The 14,536-nt window shown below is 38.6% G+C and overlaps 2 protein-coding genes across 2 annotated transcripts in view; one reads left to right on the top strand and one right to left on the bottom strand.

Moving 5' to 3' along the window:
* CCDC15 (coiled-coil domain containing 15) overlaps positions 1–8,427 on the top strand; it is a gene marked incomplete at both ends in the record, with an annotated part of 58,693 nt that extends 50,266 nt beyond the window's left edge. The window contains 3 exons of the mRNA XM_080930546.1: positions 6,412–6,588; positions 7,027–7,175; positions 8,300–8,427. Coding sequence (XP_080786672.1) covers positions 6,412–6,588; positions 7,027–7,175; positions 8,300–8,427 — 454 coding nt within the window. The remainder of the gene's footprint in view (positions 1–6,411; positions 6,589–7,026; positions 7,176–8,299) is intronic.
* A 1,566-nt stretch (positions 8,428–9,993) lies between these two features.
* LOC308431166 (high mobility group protein B3-like) lies at positions 9,994–10,587 on the bottom strand (the record flags this gene model as incomplete). The annotated part of the gene is made up of 1 exon (XM_080930536.1): positions 9,994–10,587. One exon carries the CDS (start codon positions 10,585–10,587, stop codon positions 9,994–9,996), a length of 594 nt encoding a protein of 197 aa, XP_080786662.1.
* Between the last annotated feature and the right edge of the window lie 3,949 nt (positions 10,588–14,536).

The raw sequence follows: 14,536 nt of genomic DNA, 5'->3' as shown, positions 1-14,536 counted from the left end.
ACACTGTTTTTCAAAGTGGTTGTATCAATATCACTGCAAACAAAGAAAAGCCACAGATAAGAAATGGACCCAATCCAGAAAAAGGATCCTTTAAATTTAGTCTTGCATAGTCTCAGGACACGAAAAAAGCAAAGACAAATTATTTGTAGAAACAGAGTATGAATTGCCTCTAGTTCCATTCCCAATAGAATTCATTATATCCACCGGAGGCATTATGAGCTCAGGCTTTACTGCTCACACTTGTATCAGCATTCTGAGCTCAGAGAATCAAACAACATACTAAGAGGGCAACATATTATTACCAAGTGGGTTGTACCCCAGGACTAGAATTTGATTTACCATTCAATAGAAGGAATGGAGAGAGAGAGAGGGAGTAAAGCTACATTATTACATTGCAAAATCCAACAGCCATTTACAAAAATTTTAAAACCTTTTTAAAAATTGGAAAGAATTTGGTAAAGAACATCTATTGAAAAAATTTACTGCTAATGTATTTCATATGAAAGACTAAATGCTTTCTTTCCAAATTAGATGCTGCCCATCCTTGTCGCATCTATTCAGGTCATACTGAAAGTAGGTTCTAGTTAGTGCAGTCTAATAAGAAAAAGAATAAAACAACCTAATTCAGACGAAAAATAAAGCTGCCTTTACTTGAAAATGACATGATCGTTTTGTAAAAACCCACTGGAATTTGAAAGGGAGTTTATTAAGGTTACAGGGCACATTGGTGTCTAAAGATCTTGTATGCTATCAACAACCATAAATGTAAATCTCAAAACAATGCCATAATAGACCAGAAGTAGAGAGAACAGGCAGTGGGGGTTGGGGGGTGGCTCAGTAGTGTTGTGCTTCCCTAGTAAACACAAGGCCCTGGGTTAAGTTCTCAGCTCCAGCAGAGAAAATAGACAAAATACATTATTTTATTATGTGTATGTTGAGAGATGCTGACTTGTGATTTTGTTTTTCTGATTACTTGGGAAGTTGTTTGGGCTTAAGGGTACGCTAATGCTAGAGAATGAGGGGGAAGCACCTTCTCTCCTCAGTCTTGTTGGCTGAGTGACAGCTGGCTTTCTTTCTTCAGCATTTGGTAGAATTTGCTTTTAAACCCATGTGACTCTAGGCTTTTCTCATTGTGAAAAACTAACTATAATTTCATTCTTGCTACTAAAGGACGATAAGTCGTTTATCTTTTCTCTCATAGGCTGACTCAACAGTTATCAGAGAACTAACTTTCTTTTCAATATTTTTTCTGTTATTTTTGTTTCCTATCTCTATTATTTCCTTCATTATCTCTTCTTATACTTGACTTTGATTTTTCTCTTAATAAATTTCTTAAGGTGGAAACTAAGGCCTTTGATCTGAGGGTCATTTTATTTTATTTTTCTAGTATATATATTTAATGCTAGAAATTTACTACTGTGAACTTTTTAAAAAAATCTTATTTTATATGTATGGATTTTTTTCCTGCATGTACATCTGTGTACTGTGTGTGCTCCTGGTGTCTGCAGAAGCCAGAAAGAGTATCAGATCCCTGCAACTGGAATTATAGACATGGATGAGCTGCCATGTGGATGCTGGAAATCCAAATGGGTCTTCTAAAAGAGCAGCCAGTGCTCTTATACCCGAGCCATCTCTCCAGCTTTCTATTAAAATATTCTTTAACTGCATCCAGTAAATCATTTCACTCTGTTAAAAATTCCTCTGAATGGCCACTTCTTTTTGATCATGGGTTATTTAGAAGTACATCATGTACTTCCCAAATATGTTGGGTTTTGTAAGAATTTGTCTGTTTTTAACTTTTAATTTAATTCTATTATAATCAGAAAAAAATGCTGCTTTATTTGAATCCTTTTGAATTTATTGACATTTGTTTTATAGTCTAAGGCAGTGGTTTCAACCTTCCTAATACTGTGATACTTTAATATAGTTCTTCATGTTGTGGTGACTCCCAACCATAAAATTATTTTTGTTGCTACTTCATAACTGTAATTTTTGCTTTGAATTGTAATGTAAACATCTGTGTTTCCCAATGGTTTTAGGTGACCCCTGTGAAAGGATCGTTTAACCCCCAAAGGGATTGTAGTTGTTGGTAAAACTTTCAAGTGCAAGAGCTTTGTAGTAAAAAAAAAAAAAAAAAAAAAATATATATATATATATATATATATATATATATATATATATATATATATATATTACTCTCAGTAGCTTATCATATTTTATAGATGTCAATTAGGTTGGTTCATAGGGTCTTTCTACTGTCTCATATTCCTTTTTCTGCCTTCTTATGTCAGTAATTTAGGTAGAGACATTGAAATTTTTTGCATGTATTCGAAGTTTTTGATATTTCTTTATAGTTCTGTGAATTATTACCTATGTGTGTACATAGTCATATATATTTATATATATATATTTAAAACACATAAACATAAAATTTAAAAATATTTTTTATACTAGGTGTTTTGCCTGCATGTTTATCTGTGTGCCACTTGTATGTTCAGTGTCTAAGGAGGCCGGATACATTAGATCCCTTGGAACTGGACTTACACGTTTTTTGTGAACCATTCTGTGGGTGTTGGGAATTAAATTCACGTTCTCTGGAAGAGCAGCCAGCCTTAACTGCCGAGCCATCTCTTCAGACCCCAAAATATATTACTTTATATGTGGTACTGTCGATTTACCCCAGGGTCTCATGCATGCTAATCAAGCTTTCTACCACTGAACTATATCCTAAACCCGACATGTATTTTAATGTCTACTTTTAGGTTTAAAAATGTTTGAGATGTAGGTCAGGTGTGATGTGTTGTTTAATACCAATAGCTTTAATTGTAAGGCAGAGGCAGGTGGAACTGCTTAAGTTCAAGGCCATTCTGGTCCATATCTTAAGTTCCAGGGCAGTCAGACTTATGTAATGAAACATTGTATCAAAAAAAAGCATATGTTAGATCTTCTTTTTTCAATCTGTCATTTTCTTTGCTCTGAAGTATACACTGGTGCTAATATCATATACACATATGTATGACCTATACCTGATATATTTACATACATATATATGCTTTCTTTTAATTACTCAGGTATAGTGTATCTTTTAAAAATTATTTTATTTCTAAGTTTTTATTTATTTAATGTATATGGGTGTTTTACATGCATGTATGCATGTGTACCGCGTGCATACTGTGCCCAAGGGACAGGAAGAGAGTGTCAGATTCCCTGGGGATGAAGTTGTTAGCCACCGTATGGATGGTAGGAATTGGTCATACATCCTCTGGAAGAAAAGCCAGTGCTTTTACCTTCTGACGCATCTTTCCAACTTCATGCTTCAAATTGTTTTCTATAGTGGCCTATCATTTGGATCCCATTAGCAACTGCACAAGGAGTTTTTCTTTTTGCCTAGGCTGGACCTGAACGTCTGATTCACTTTCCTTGGTTTCTCAAGAAGCTGGGTTTGCATACAGATAGGCCATACCATGCCTAGTGTCTGTCTGTCTGCCCACCCCACCCCACCCCCGTCTCTCTGTTGCTGTCTCTCTCTCTCTCTCTCTCTCTCTCTCTCTCTCTCTCTCTCTCTCTCTCTCAAGCTAGCTTTGAACTCTTGAACCCCCTACCTCTGTCCCTTAGACACAGAACTAGGAATATACCACAACCAATTTTATGTGATGCTTGGGTTTGAACCCAAGGCTCCTGAGTGCTAAGCAAGCATTCTACCAACTTAGGTACCTTCAGCTACTTTTTTTGTTTGTTTGTTTGTTTAATGGTAGCTATTCTGATGGATACTAGATGATCTTTTTCTTATTTGTTTGTTTCAAGACAGGGTCCCTGGCTGTCCTGGGCTCAATCTCACCGAGGTTCACCTGCCTCTGCCTCCCAAGTGCTAGGGTTAAAGGTGGGTGCCATTAGCCTGGCTAGATATTTTAATTTAATTTAATTTTGTAACTTTGGCTTGCATTTCCTTGGTATGGTGAGTGATGCCATTTGTATTTCATCTTTACACAGATGACTATTGAATTTCTTTATGTGGTTTTTAATCTAATTTTGTGCTCTTTTATTTGCATCTCTTTTGCTGTGATATACTTTATCATTTCTATTTTCATGTTTTTAGATTTACATCTCTGACAAAATCTGGCAAAATTATATTGACAAAATTATGTTTGCTGTCTCTTTACTCAGAAATTGTAGTTTTCACCCCTGAAGACTTATTTCAGTCTTTTTCATGTTACTTCTTGTTGTTCAACGTAGGGTCTCACAATGTAGTATAGTCTGACCTGGAATTCACTATATAAATCAGGCTAGCCTCAAACTTGGAATGGTCCTCTCACACTTCAGCTTCTTGAAGTGCACATATATATGCCACCATGCCAGCTGATCTTATTTTTTAACATATGTGTCTGTAGTAACTATGTAAATGTCCTTCTAGCCCAACAGTCTGGTTGCAGTTGATCTTGATTGATAATTCTGCTCATTATCAATTCTTTCCCTGCCTCCTTTGCATACTTGAGGTCTTAGGCATTGTTCTATTGCTGTAGAGAGACATAAGACTATGGTGACTCTAATAAAGGAAAGTATTTCATTGGGGCTGGATCACAGTTTCAGAAGTTTACTTCATTATCATCATGGTAGGGAGCATGGCGTTATGCAGGCAGGTACTGGAGCAGTAGCTGAGAGTTCTGCATCCTGGACCACAGTGGGAGAGAGACAGAGAAAGTCAGACACAGACTCACTCACTCTGGGCTTGGCATGGGCTTTTATTTGTTTGTCTGTCTGTCTGTCTATCTATCTATCTATCTATCTATCTATCTATCTATCTATCTATTTATCTATCTGTCTGTCTGTCTATCTAATTTATTTTGGAAGTTTTAGGAGACAAGATTTCTTTACATTGCCCTTGCTGTCCTGGAACTCACTCTTCAGGCTAGCCTCAAACTCAGATCCACTTGCCTCTGCCTTTCAAGTGCTGGAGTAAAGGAGTGTACCATCATGCCCAGTATAGGGCTTTTGAAACCTCAAAACCCATTCCCAATAGTACATTTCTCTAACAAAACCACACCCCTTAGTCCTTTCAAAATAGTTCCACTCCCTGGTGACCAAGCATTCAAATCTATGAGCCTGTGGGGGCATTTTTTATTCAAATCACTATATGTTAATTAGATATCTGTACTGGTTAGGTTTTTTTGTTTGTTTGTTTGGTTGGTTAGTTGGGTTTTTTTGTTTGTTTGGTTGGTTTGGTTCGTTTTTTTTCTTTTGGGGGGGTGGGGGCTGTTTCTACATGATACAAACCTAGACATATATCAGGAAAGGGACTCTTAATTGAGAAAATGCCTGTTTTAAGACTGGCCTGTATGTCTTTGACATATTTTCTTGATTAATGATGAATGTGGGAGGGGCCAACTCACTGTAGTCTGTGTCACCGTTGAACAGATGGGCCTGAGTTATATAAGAAAGCAGTGTAAGCAGGCTAGGAGAAAGTCAGTAAGTAGCATTCCTCTATGACTTCTGCTTTGATTCCTGCCTCCAGTTATTGCCCCGAGTTCTTGCTCTGACTTCCCTCATTAATGGGCTGTGTTGAGTTGTAAGATTAAACATAAACCCATCCTCTTCAAGTTGCTTTTGGTCATGTTGTTTATCACAACAGTAGAAACTCTAAGACAATATGTAACATTATGATTTATTTTGTACCTTTTGGTTGGTATGTGTATTGCTGTTACTTTTACGCTGGGAATTCACCAGGTTACATTTGAATATTCCCCTATGCTTTAACTAGAAACATTGAAGGCAGTAACTGTTGGCAATAATGGCAACTGCTTTTCTATTTCTCACCTATGAGGGACTATTGTGCTTTGCTAGTTGATGTCAGTGTCTCAAAAGCTGTCATTTCTGGTGTCTTAATCTTATTTGCTTCATTCATTCATTCATTCATTCATTTTCTTGAGACAGGGTTTCTGTATATAGCCTTGGCTACCCTAGAACTAGCTCTGTAGACCAGACTGACCTCAAGCTTAGAGATCCCTCTGCCTCCTAAATGCTGGCATTAAAGTCAAGAGTCATTATTGCCTAGCCTTTATTTGCATTTTAAATTTGTTTGATATGAGGACAAACTTGGCCCCTGTTAACTGTTTTGGTAGTGACATATGTCCTACCTACCAGTGCTTTTAACCTGAGCCTGTTTTTATGTTGGGATTATTACATAAAATGTTTTACTAACCAGTTTTCATTTCCCTTTGAGAACTAATTTATATAGGTGATTAGAAGATAAACTTATGTCAACCAGCATGAATGCTTTCTGAAGATGCTCTTAGACTGATGAACTGATTTTGTGATTCTCATTTTTTGAGGGCATTTCTTGAATTATTTGTATTAGGAAGCTAATTTTAAATAACAGTTTCAGAAAATTCTAATTATGTTTTGTTTTATTTTTAGAATTAAGAAAAGGAAAGAACAAGAGCGCTATGCTGAAGAGCAGAGACTCCTAAGAATGAACTGTCATGAAGAACCTTATTCAGAACAGAAGATAAGTGATGTTCTAGCCCAGTTACAACTGGAAGAAATAAAAGGAGCCAGAGAAAAACAGCAACAGAGAGAAAAGGAATATGTAAGGTGATTTTAAACGTTCTGAATGAAATTCTGGGTCTAGAAGAGACCTAGTATAAAGTAGGCTTTCTCATATTCCTTATAACAGACTTCCTTTAGCCTGGTGATGGTGGCCCATGCCTTTAATCTCCGTGCTCAGGAAGCAGACGCAGGCACAGCTCTGAGTTCCAGGACAGCCAGGGCTACACAGACAAATCCTGTCTCAAACGATACAAAGTCAGAGACAGTGTATGCCTTCTCATTCTTTTCCTTATTTAGGGTGCATGCTCCTCTACTAGTTTGATTGTCTAGGACCTGTTGGTACTAGTACTGCATTTTCCTAGTGCCATGTCCCACTGATAGGAAAACTAGAGGTACAGAGGAGAGAAATCTGGCTGTAAAATCAGGCATATGCATATTATTCTCCTGGTAGCTGATTTACCTGACCGCACTGTATTTTTATAGATATGTAGAAGCTTTACGAGCCCAGGTCCAGGAGAAAATGAAGCTTTATAATATCACTTTACCTCCATTATGCTGTTGTGGTCCTGATTTTTGGGATGCTCATCCTGATACCTGTGCCAACAATTGTATTTTCTATAAAAACTACAGAGGTAAGTTCTTAAGGAATAGTTAAGTCCCAATAACAATTTAAATTAAATTTTTATAATAATTTAGAAGAATTTTATTTATACGTTTATAAAACAAATATGTGAGACAATGAAAGTTATTATAGTTTTATTTCTGATTGCTCCTGCTTATGGTGGAAGAGTGTTTCCAGCTCGTTACACTGTTTATAAGAAGACTTAAATTCCAGATCTTCCCGTAATTGAATACTATTAAGAGATCATCCTTGCTAGGTGGTAGTGCATATGCCTTTAAACCCACAACTTGGGAGGCAGAGTTAGATGGATCTCTCTGAGTCCTGAGTTCAAATCCCAGCAACCACATGGTGGCTCACAACCATCTGTAATGGGCTCCAACGCCCTCTTCTGGTGTGTCTGGAGACAGCTACAGTGTACTCGAATACATAAAATAAATCTTTAAAAAAAAAAAAAAGTGCCAGGCAGAGACAATGGAGTGTCTGTTGTAATTACTTTCTGTGATTACTGTTTCCTGCCCAGCAGTAAGTATTGATTTATAAGACATAAGAACTCTGTCAGCTTCACGTAAACACTGAAAATGTTGCCAGTATTTCCATATCCAAAGTGCTTCATCTGTGTGATGTGAATTTATCGGTCCTATTACTTTAAAACTTCTTACAATAGTATGAAATGCATGACATTTTATATACTTCTCCCCAGTCTTGGGCCACACTCCAGCTCATCAAACTTCCTCCTACATTTTTTGATGTCTCATACACTTAGTTCTCTGCCTATAGTGCGTTTTCTCTTTCCTCAAAAGCGCACTTTAAATGGTACACTTCACATCTTTCCAGGGTTCCCCAGCTGTTCATTCATATCCATCTTCCTATTGTGAAGACATTTTGTATATGCCTGTGGTGTGGAAGCACCTTTCACTACAACTTTATGTGTTGCCATTTTCCATATCTCCTTTCTTTCCTCACAGAGAATTAGCCTCTTTTGTCAGCACTCACTAAATATTTATTCTGTGGCTAGAATGAATGTCTGTGGCGGTCTGGGTCATGAAGCTGTGCCAATTGGAAAAAGAAGTGGGAGGGCGGTCTAAAGTCTAATGTCTCCATCGCTGTGCAAACCTTCATATTTCATATTTGCAGCATATAACCGGGCACTGCATTCAGTCATCAGTTCTTCTGATATCTCTGAGGGGAATGCAACTCTTCGAAATGCCATTCGCAATTTTGCTTCTGCACATAGACGGACCTCAAAACAAAGTTTCCAGTAAGAGTGAAATCAGTGCCAATGACTGGTAGTATTTCCACCTTCATTTAAAATCAACCACAAAAATATATAAGGACGGCTGTTAAAATGTATGCAGTGTGTTATCTGGAAGGAAAGCAAGTCCACGTGACTGTCTGTCTGCCTTGAGACCAACATATAAAGATGACTGCCAAATTTGTCTCTGGCTTAAACCTTTGTGGAACTTGTTATTTTTAATGTAATTAGAAAATTAAGGTTTCTCTTTGCTGGATTACTTTTTAAAAATATATATTTTAAGCTGTTTCTTTAATGAGAGACTCATGAGAACTCTTTGACATTATCTCACCACTGTCCTCTGAGACTGTGCTTTTGCATCCTAACCGTACCGACTGTGTCTGGAGGAGGGAGAGAAGAGACGGACCTCTGAGCTCTAGCGGTCATCCGCTGTGCTGTTGACTTTTCTACTTTTATGGAAGCGTTAGAGATGAGAACAATTTGAATTTGGCATATATTTTTTAAAAAATTTTTCCTCCATTCTCTTTTACTTTTTAAATGACTACCTCTTTTTTTATTTAGTAACATTGGAAATGGGACTCTTACATTTTATTTTATATTAAATTTGAGATCTTATTTTTTTATTTTGTGTATATGAACGTTTGCTTCAATGTAGGTACAGAAGGAACTTGAGTTAACCCAGGATTTCTTTGCTGACAGCGAAGAATTCTGCAGTTTGTCTAAAAATTACTGTATATCTACTACACATAATAACTTAAGAGAAAAAACAAAACCCAAACACTTCTCATGCTAGCCTCTCTTTTTCACAGCTAAAGAGTCTCAGCAAAATGCTGTGTCACATAGAAAACGACGAGATACCTAAAGCTATTGGAAGCCACTACAGTGTCAACAGTTCCAGCCTCACAGTGCACCCCTGAGCTACAGCCATTCCAAAAGGCATTTTCCCCACCAAGCAAGGAACATCCAGAGTTTGTTTTATTGTGTGGTTTACCTTACAAACTACGCGTGTGCTTTATGTCCAGTTTTCAGTTTGGGCTTTAGAGCCAATAATGGTGCTAATATTACCTCACAAGCTAAAAACATAATGCTAGAAACATCTTCAGTGCCTTGTCACAGCAAAAGCAAAATGCAAAGTAAGGAGACCACAAGAGCACCTTTTCATTTTAAAGTGTTTGGAAACATGTACAACTTGGATATAATTTCAGGAGTTCCCGACACACATGTCCACTTCATGTAAACCAGACACTTTGAGAAGCCACAGGTCATTGTGCTCAGATTCTAAATTAAACCCAATGAGGGCAATAGACACAGCTCAGCTAAGTGTGTGGATCATGGTACTCCCCTTTCTATGGTATTTGCCTTTTATTTTAACAATGTTTGGAGCTATGTACAACTTTGATACAGTTTCAGGGCTCTCCGGACACCATGTAAACCACTGACACTTTGAGAAACTACAATGTGATTGTGATCAAATTTTGTAATTAAACCTAACAGGGGCAATAGACACGACTCACATACGAGATGTGTCGATCACAGCGCTCTCCTACTCTAAGATATTCACAAGGAGACAGAGTTTCTATTCATCTTCCTCTTCTTCCTCCTCCTCCTCTTCCTCCTCCTCCTCCTCTTCTTCCACTTTTTTCCGGGCAACTTCAGCAGGACCCTTGGCGACATCAAACTTCCCTTTAGACTTATAGTCAGCAACATCTTTCTCATACTTCTCCTTCAGCTTTGCTGCCTTGGTAATGTAGGGCTGCTCCTCACTGTCACTTAAGTTATTCCACATCTCACCCAGCTTTTTTGCCACATCTCCAATGGAAATGCTAGGATTTGTGGATTTGATCTTGGGGCAGAATTCAGAGAAGAATAAGAAAAATCCAGACGGAAGTCTTTTGGGAGCATTTGGGTCCTTCTTCTTGCCTCCTTTAGCTGGCCCATAATCTTTCATCTCCCGATCATAGCGTACTTTATCTGCCTTTACCATTTCATCAAACTTTGATTTCTCTTTGCTAGACATTGTATTCCACCGCTCCGAGCACTTCTTGGGAAACTCCGCAAAGTTGACTGGAACCTCTGGATTTTTCTTCTTATGTTCTTTCCTGCATGTCTGCATGAAGAAGGCGTAAGCAGACATCTTGCCCTTTGGTTTCTTGGGATCACCTTTAGCCATCCTGACTGTATTGTTCGCTCCATCTGGGCTACTCTTAACTCCACTTGGCCAGCCCTCAGGGCTACATTTTTATGGCTCACCTTACCCCTAGCAGCTTTTCTTCCTCCTACACCTTCTTCTTTCTCTCTTGGTTCTCTTTAGACCCCAAGCACTGGAAACTAAACCCCACCTTTGTCTCTTCTGCCTATCTATTGGCTGTTGGCATCTTTATTTACCAACCATAAGTAGCTTGGGGGCAGGGTCACAGGTCTAAGTGAGGACTCCGGATCTTGAGACCCACCATTTAGCATTACAATAGATAGCAAGACCAAACCTCAACAGAATTAGAAGAGTTCCTGATGTATTCTACACATAGACCCTTTATCAACTGTATCATTTGTATTTTCTCCCATCCTGGGGATTATCTTTTTTTGGGGGGGGGGGGCAGGATCTTCCTGTAGTTCTGGCTATCCTGGAATTCACATTGCAGACCATACTGGCTTTGAACTCACAAAGATTTGCCTGGCTCTGCCTTTCAAATGCTGGAATTAAAAAGTGTAATAACTGCTTCTTTTCACTTTCTTAGTGGTTTCTGCAGCTTGTAGCACACACTTAAATTTAATGAAATCTAATTTATATACATTTGTGGCTTATGTTTTTGCTATAGTCTGAAAAGCTATTACTTAGTTCAAGACCACAAGTGTTTATGTGTTTTGTTATTAGTTTGAAAAGTGTTAGATTTAAATTTAGAGTTACTTACAATACAGTTTGAGTTTATGTGTGTCAAAGGTCATTCTTTTATGTGTGGATACCTAGTGTCCCACTGTCACTTGCTAAAGACCACCACTGCCACATAGAATTAACTGGACATGTCAGCACTTACGTAAACGATCTCTGTTGTTTGCCACTCATCCTGTGCCTGTCCTTACATAGAATATTCCTGGAATACTGGAACTTTGTGGTAAGTCTGAGCCCTGCCTCTTTGTCATTTTTGAAAAAGTTTGATTTTTCTGAGTCCATACATTTTCATATTAGTTTTAAGGTCATTTTTCTATTAAAAAACAAAACAACAACAAAAAAAAAAAAAAAAAAAAAAAAAACCAAAAACCACAGAAGAGCAACTGAATTCTGATAGAAAGCAAACTGAATTCCTGATTAATGTGGGAATAATTGGCATCTGACCTATGAAGGGGGATGCCATCTCATATTGTATGGCTTTAATTTTCTTGGCTGTGTTTTACATTTACAGAGGACAAAAATTGTAAGTAGGTTAAACTTGTTCCTATTCTTTCTTTCTTTCTTTCTTCCTTCCTTCCTTCCTTCCTTCCTTCTTTCCTTCCTTCCTTTCTTTCTTTCTTTCTTTCTACTTTAGGCAGGCCTCAAACTCATGTAGTCAGGAAGATCCTCCCCCGTTTCTATTTTGTGAGTGCTGAAGTTATAGGCATGTACTACCACACCCACTTGATACAGTACAGGGGATTGAACCTGGGGCTTTGTGAGTGCTGAGCAAGTGCTACGTCCTCAGCTCAGAATTTTAGTTTTTTAATTATTAGTTTGTGGAGTGGGGAGGGGCAGTGCTACTGCTTACATATGAAGGTCAGAGAACAACTTCAAAAGTCTGTTTTTCTCCTTCCACTGGGATCCAAGGATACGACTCAGACTACCCGGTAGTTTTATCCACTGAGCCATCTCTTCAGTCCCGGCCAAGAATGTTCTATATGTTGAATGTTGTTATCTTAAAATAGAAACTTACTTCCAGCTCAGCCTTTTATTTCTTTTTTCTTGTCTAATTATTTGTCTCATTACTGATTAGAACATCATGCACAAAATTGTACAGTACAAACAGCAATGAGTTTTTAGTCTTTATAGTATTTATCAGATTTGATGAAGTTCCCTTTTATTACTAGGTTACTGAGTGTTGTTATCCTAGAATTGTTGGTTTTATCTGATGCTTTTCTGCATCTAATATTATATGTGTTCTTTGGGGTTTGTTTTTGGTGTTTTGGATCAGGACCTTGCCATGTACACTAAGCCTGCCTCAAACTTATGCTCTTACCTTAAAAAGACTTTTCTAAATTGGTTTTCTTGTGTTAATACAACATTACTTTCCTAGGATATGTTGTATTGGCTTTTGCTTCTTTAGTCCTCATACAGCTTTTTGTTTGTTTGCTCTAAGTTTGGTTTTCTGAAACAGATGATTTGACTTGTGTGATCTCATTAGTAAAATGATGATAATATTGGGCCATTGAATTTCATCAGAACACTTTAAGTCTTTTAGTTTCAGTCTATATATAAAAGTTTCAAGATTGATGTGTCAGGGCTATATTGCTGTGAAGAGACACCAAGACCAAGGCAACTCTTATAAAGAAAAACGTTTTACTGGAGCTGGCTTACAGTTTTAGAAGTTTAGTCCATTATCATCTTGGTGAGAAGCATGACAGCAGGCAAACACTGTTGAGAAGTTGAGAGCTTTACATCTGGATCAACAGGCAGCAGGGAGAGAGAGGCACTGGGCCTGGCCTGAGCATTTGAAACCTCAAAGCCCACCCCACTGACACTTCCTCCAATGAGACCACACCTTCTGATAGTGCCACTCCCTGATGACCAGCATTCAAATCTGTGAGCCAGTGGGGGCTCTTCTTCCTCAAACCACCACAGATTCGTGTGTTGTTGCACTGCAGTCTGGTCACATGTTAACAGTGGCCAGGGGTGCCATCTGTAACTTACAGAGGTCTGAGAGCAGTAGCATAGATCACCTGTCACACATGGCGGCAGTGTGGTGAATTATGTTTGAAGTGATAAATGTGCTTTGGAAGGAAATACGGAATCCAAGTTTCTTGTTTTGTTCCTAAATTTGCAAAACTGTTGTCCTGGCTAGTTTTATGTCAACTTGACACAAGTTGAAGTCACCAGAGAGGAGGGAGCTTCAATTGACAAAATGTCTCCATAAGATCTTGTTACAGGAAAGCCTATAGGGCATTTTATCCACTGGTGATTGATGTGTGAGGGCTCAGCCCATTGTGGGTGGTGCCACCTCTGAACTGATGGTCCTGGTTCTGTAAAAGAGCCGACTGAGCAAGCCATGGGGAGCAACCACACCTCCGTGACCTCTGCTTCAGCTCCTGCCTCCAGGTTCTTGCCCTTCTTGAGTCCCTGTCCTGACTTCCTTTGATGATAAACTGTAATGTGGAAGTATAAGCAGAATAAACCCTTTCCTTCCTAACTTGATTTTGGTCATGGTGCATTATCACAGCAACAGAAATCCCAAGACATGGTAAATCAAAATTTGCAGGGTAAACTGCAGTCACCTTCCTGGATTAGCAGAGAACTTTAAGGATGTTAAAGGAGGCTGAAAGGTAAAAACTGGTCCTAAGGAGATGGATTTTGAGTTTTGGATCAGGAATAGGATTTGGGAGTAAGGAAAACGACTAAATTTAAAGTAGCTTGTGGCTGGGGAATGTCCCTCAGAGTGTTTGCTGAGCATGTGTAAGTCTGGGAGCTTGACCCCAGTATAGTCAGTGAGTGACTGACTCACTGACTGGATAATAAGGATAGAAAGCAGGCATTTAAGTTGGAAAAAAAGGAGACTGAATAAGAATACTGGGGGCTAGAGAGAGAGAGATGCCTCCATGATTGGAAGCACTGGTTGCTCTCCCAGAGGGCCTGGGTTCAGTTCTCAGCACTCATGTGGCAGGACTGGTGATCTGATGCCCCCACAGGCCCAGGCACAGTGTGCATGGGGTGCGCAGACATGCATGCAGGCTTAACACCCAGACACATAATAATTTATAAAAATTAAGAGAATGAATAGTCCTTGGGTATCTGTTCATATTTTCTGTACGTGTTTCCTCCTCGCCATTATTTGATGACAAGGCTGTCTGCATGCATGAAAAAATAAGACAGCAGGAACTATCACAGCTCCCAGCCTCATATCTACATGGGTACACCTGCCTGTACCGACTTAATGCTG

Source organism: Micromys minutus (genome assembly GCF_963924665.1).
Source record: "Micromys minutus genome assembly, chromosome: 16".
Taxonomy (NCBI): Eukaryota; Metazoa; Chordata; class Mammalia; order Rodentia; family Muridae; genus Micromys; species Micromys minutus.
This window is presented reverse-complemented; position numbering and strand designations above follow the sequence as displayed.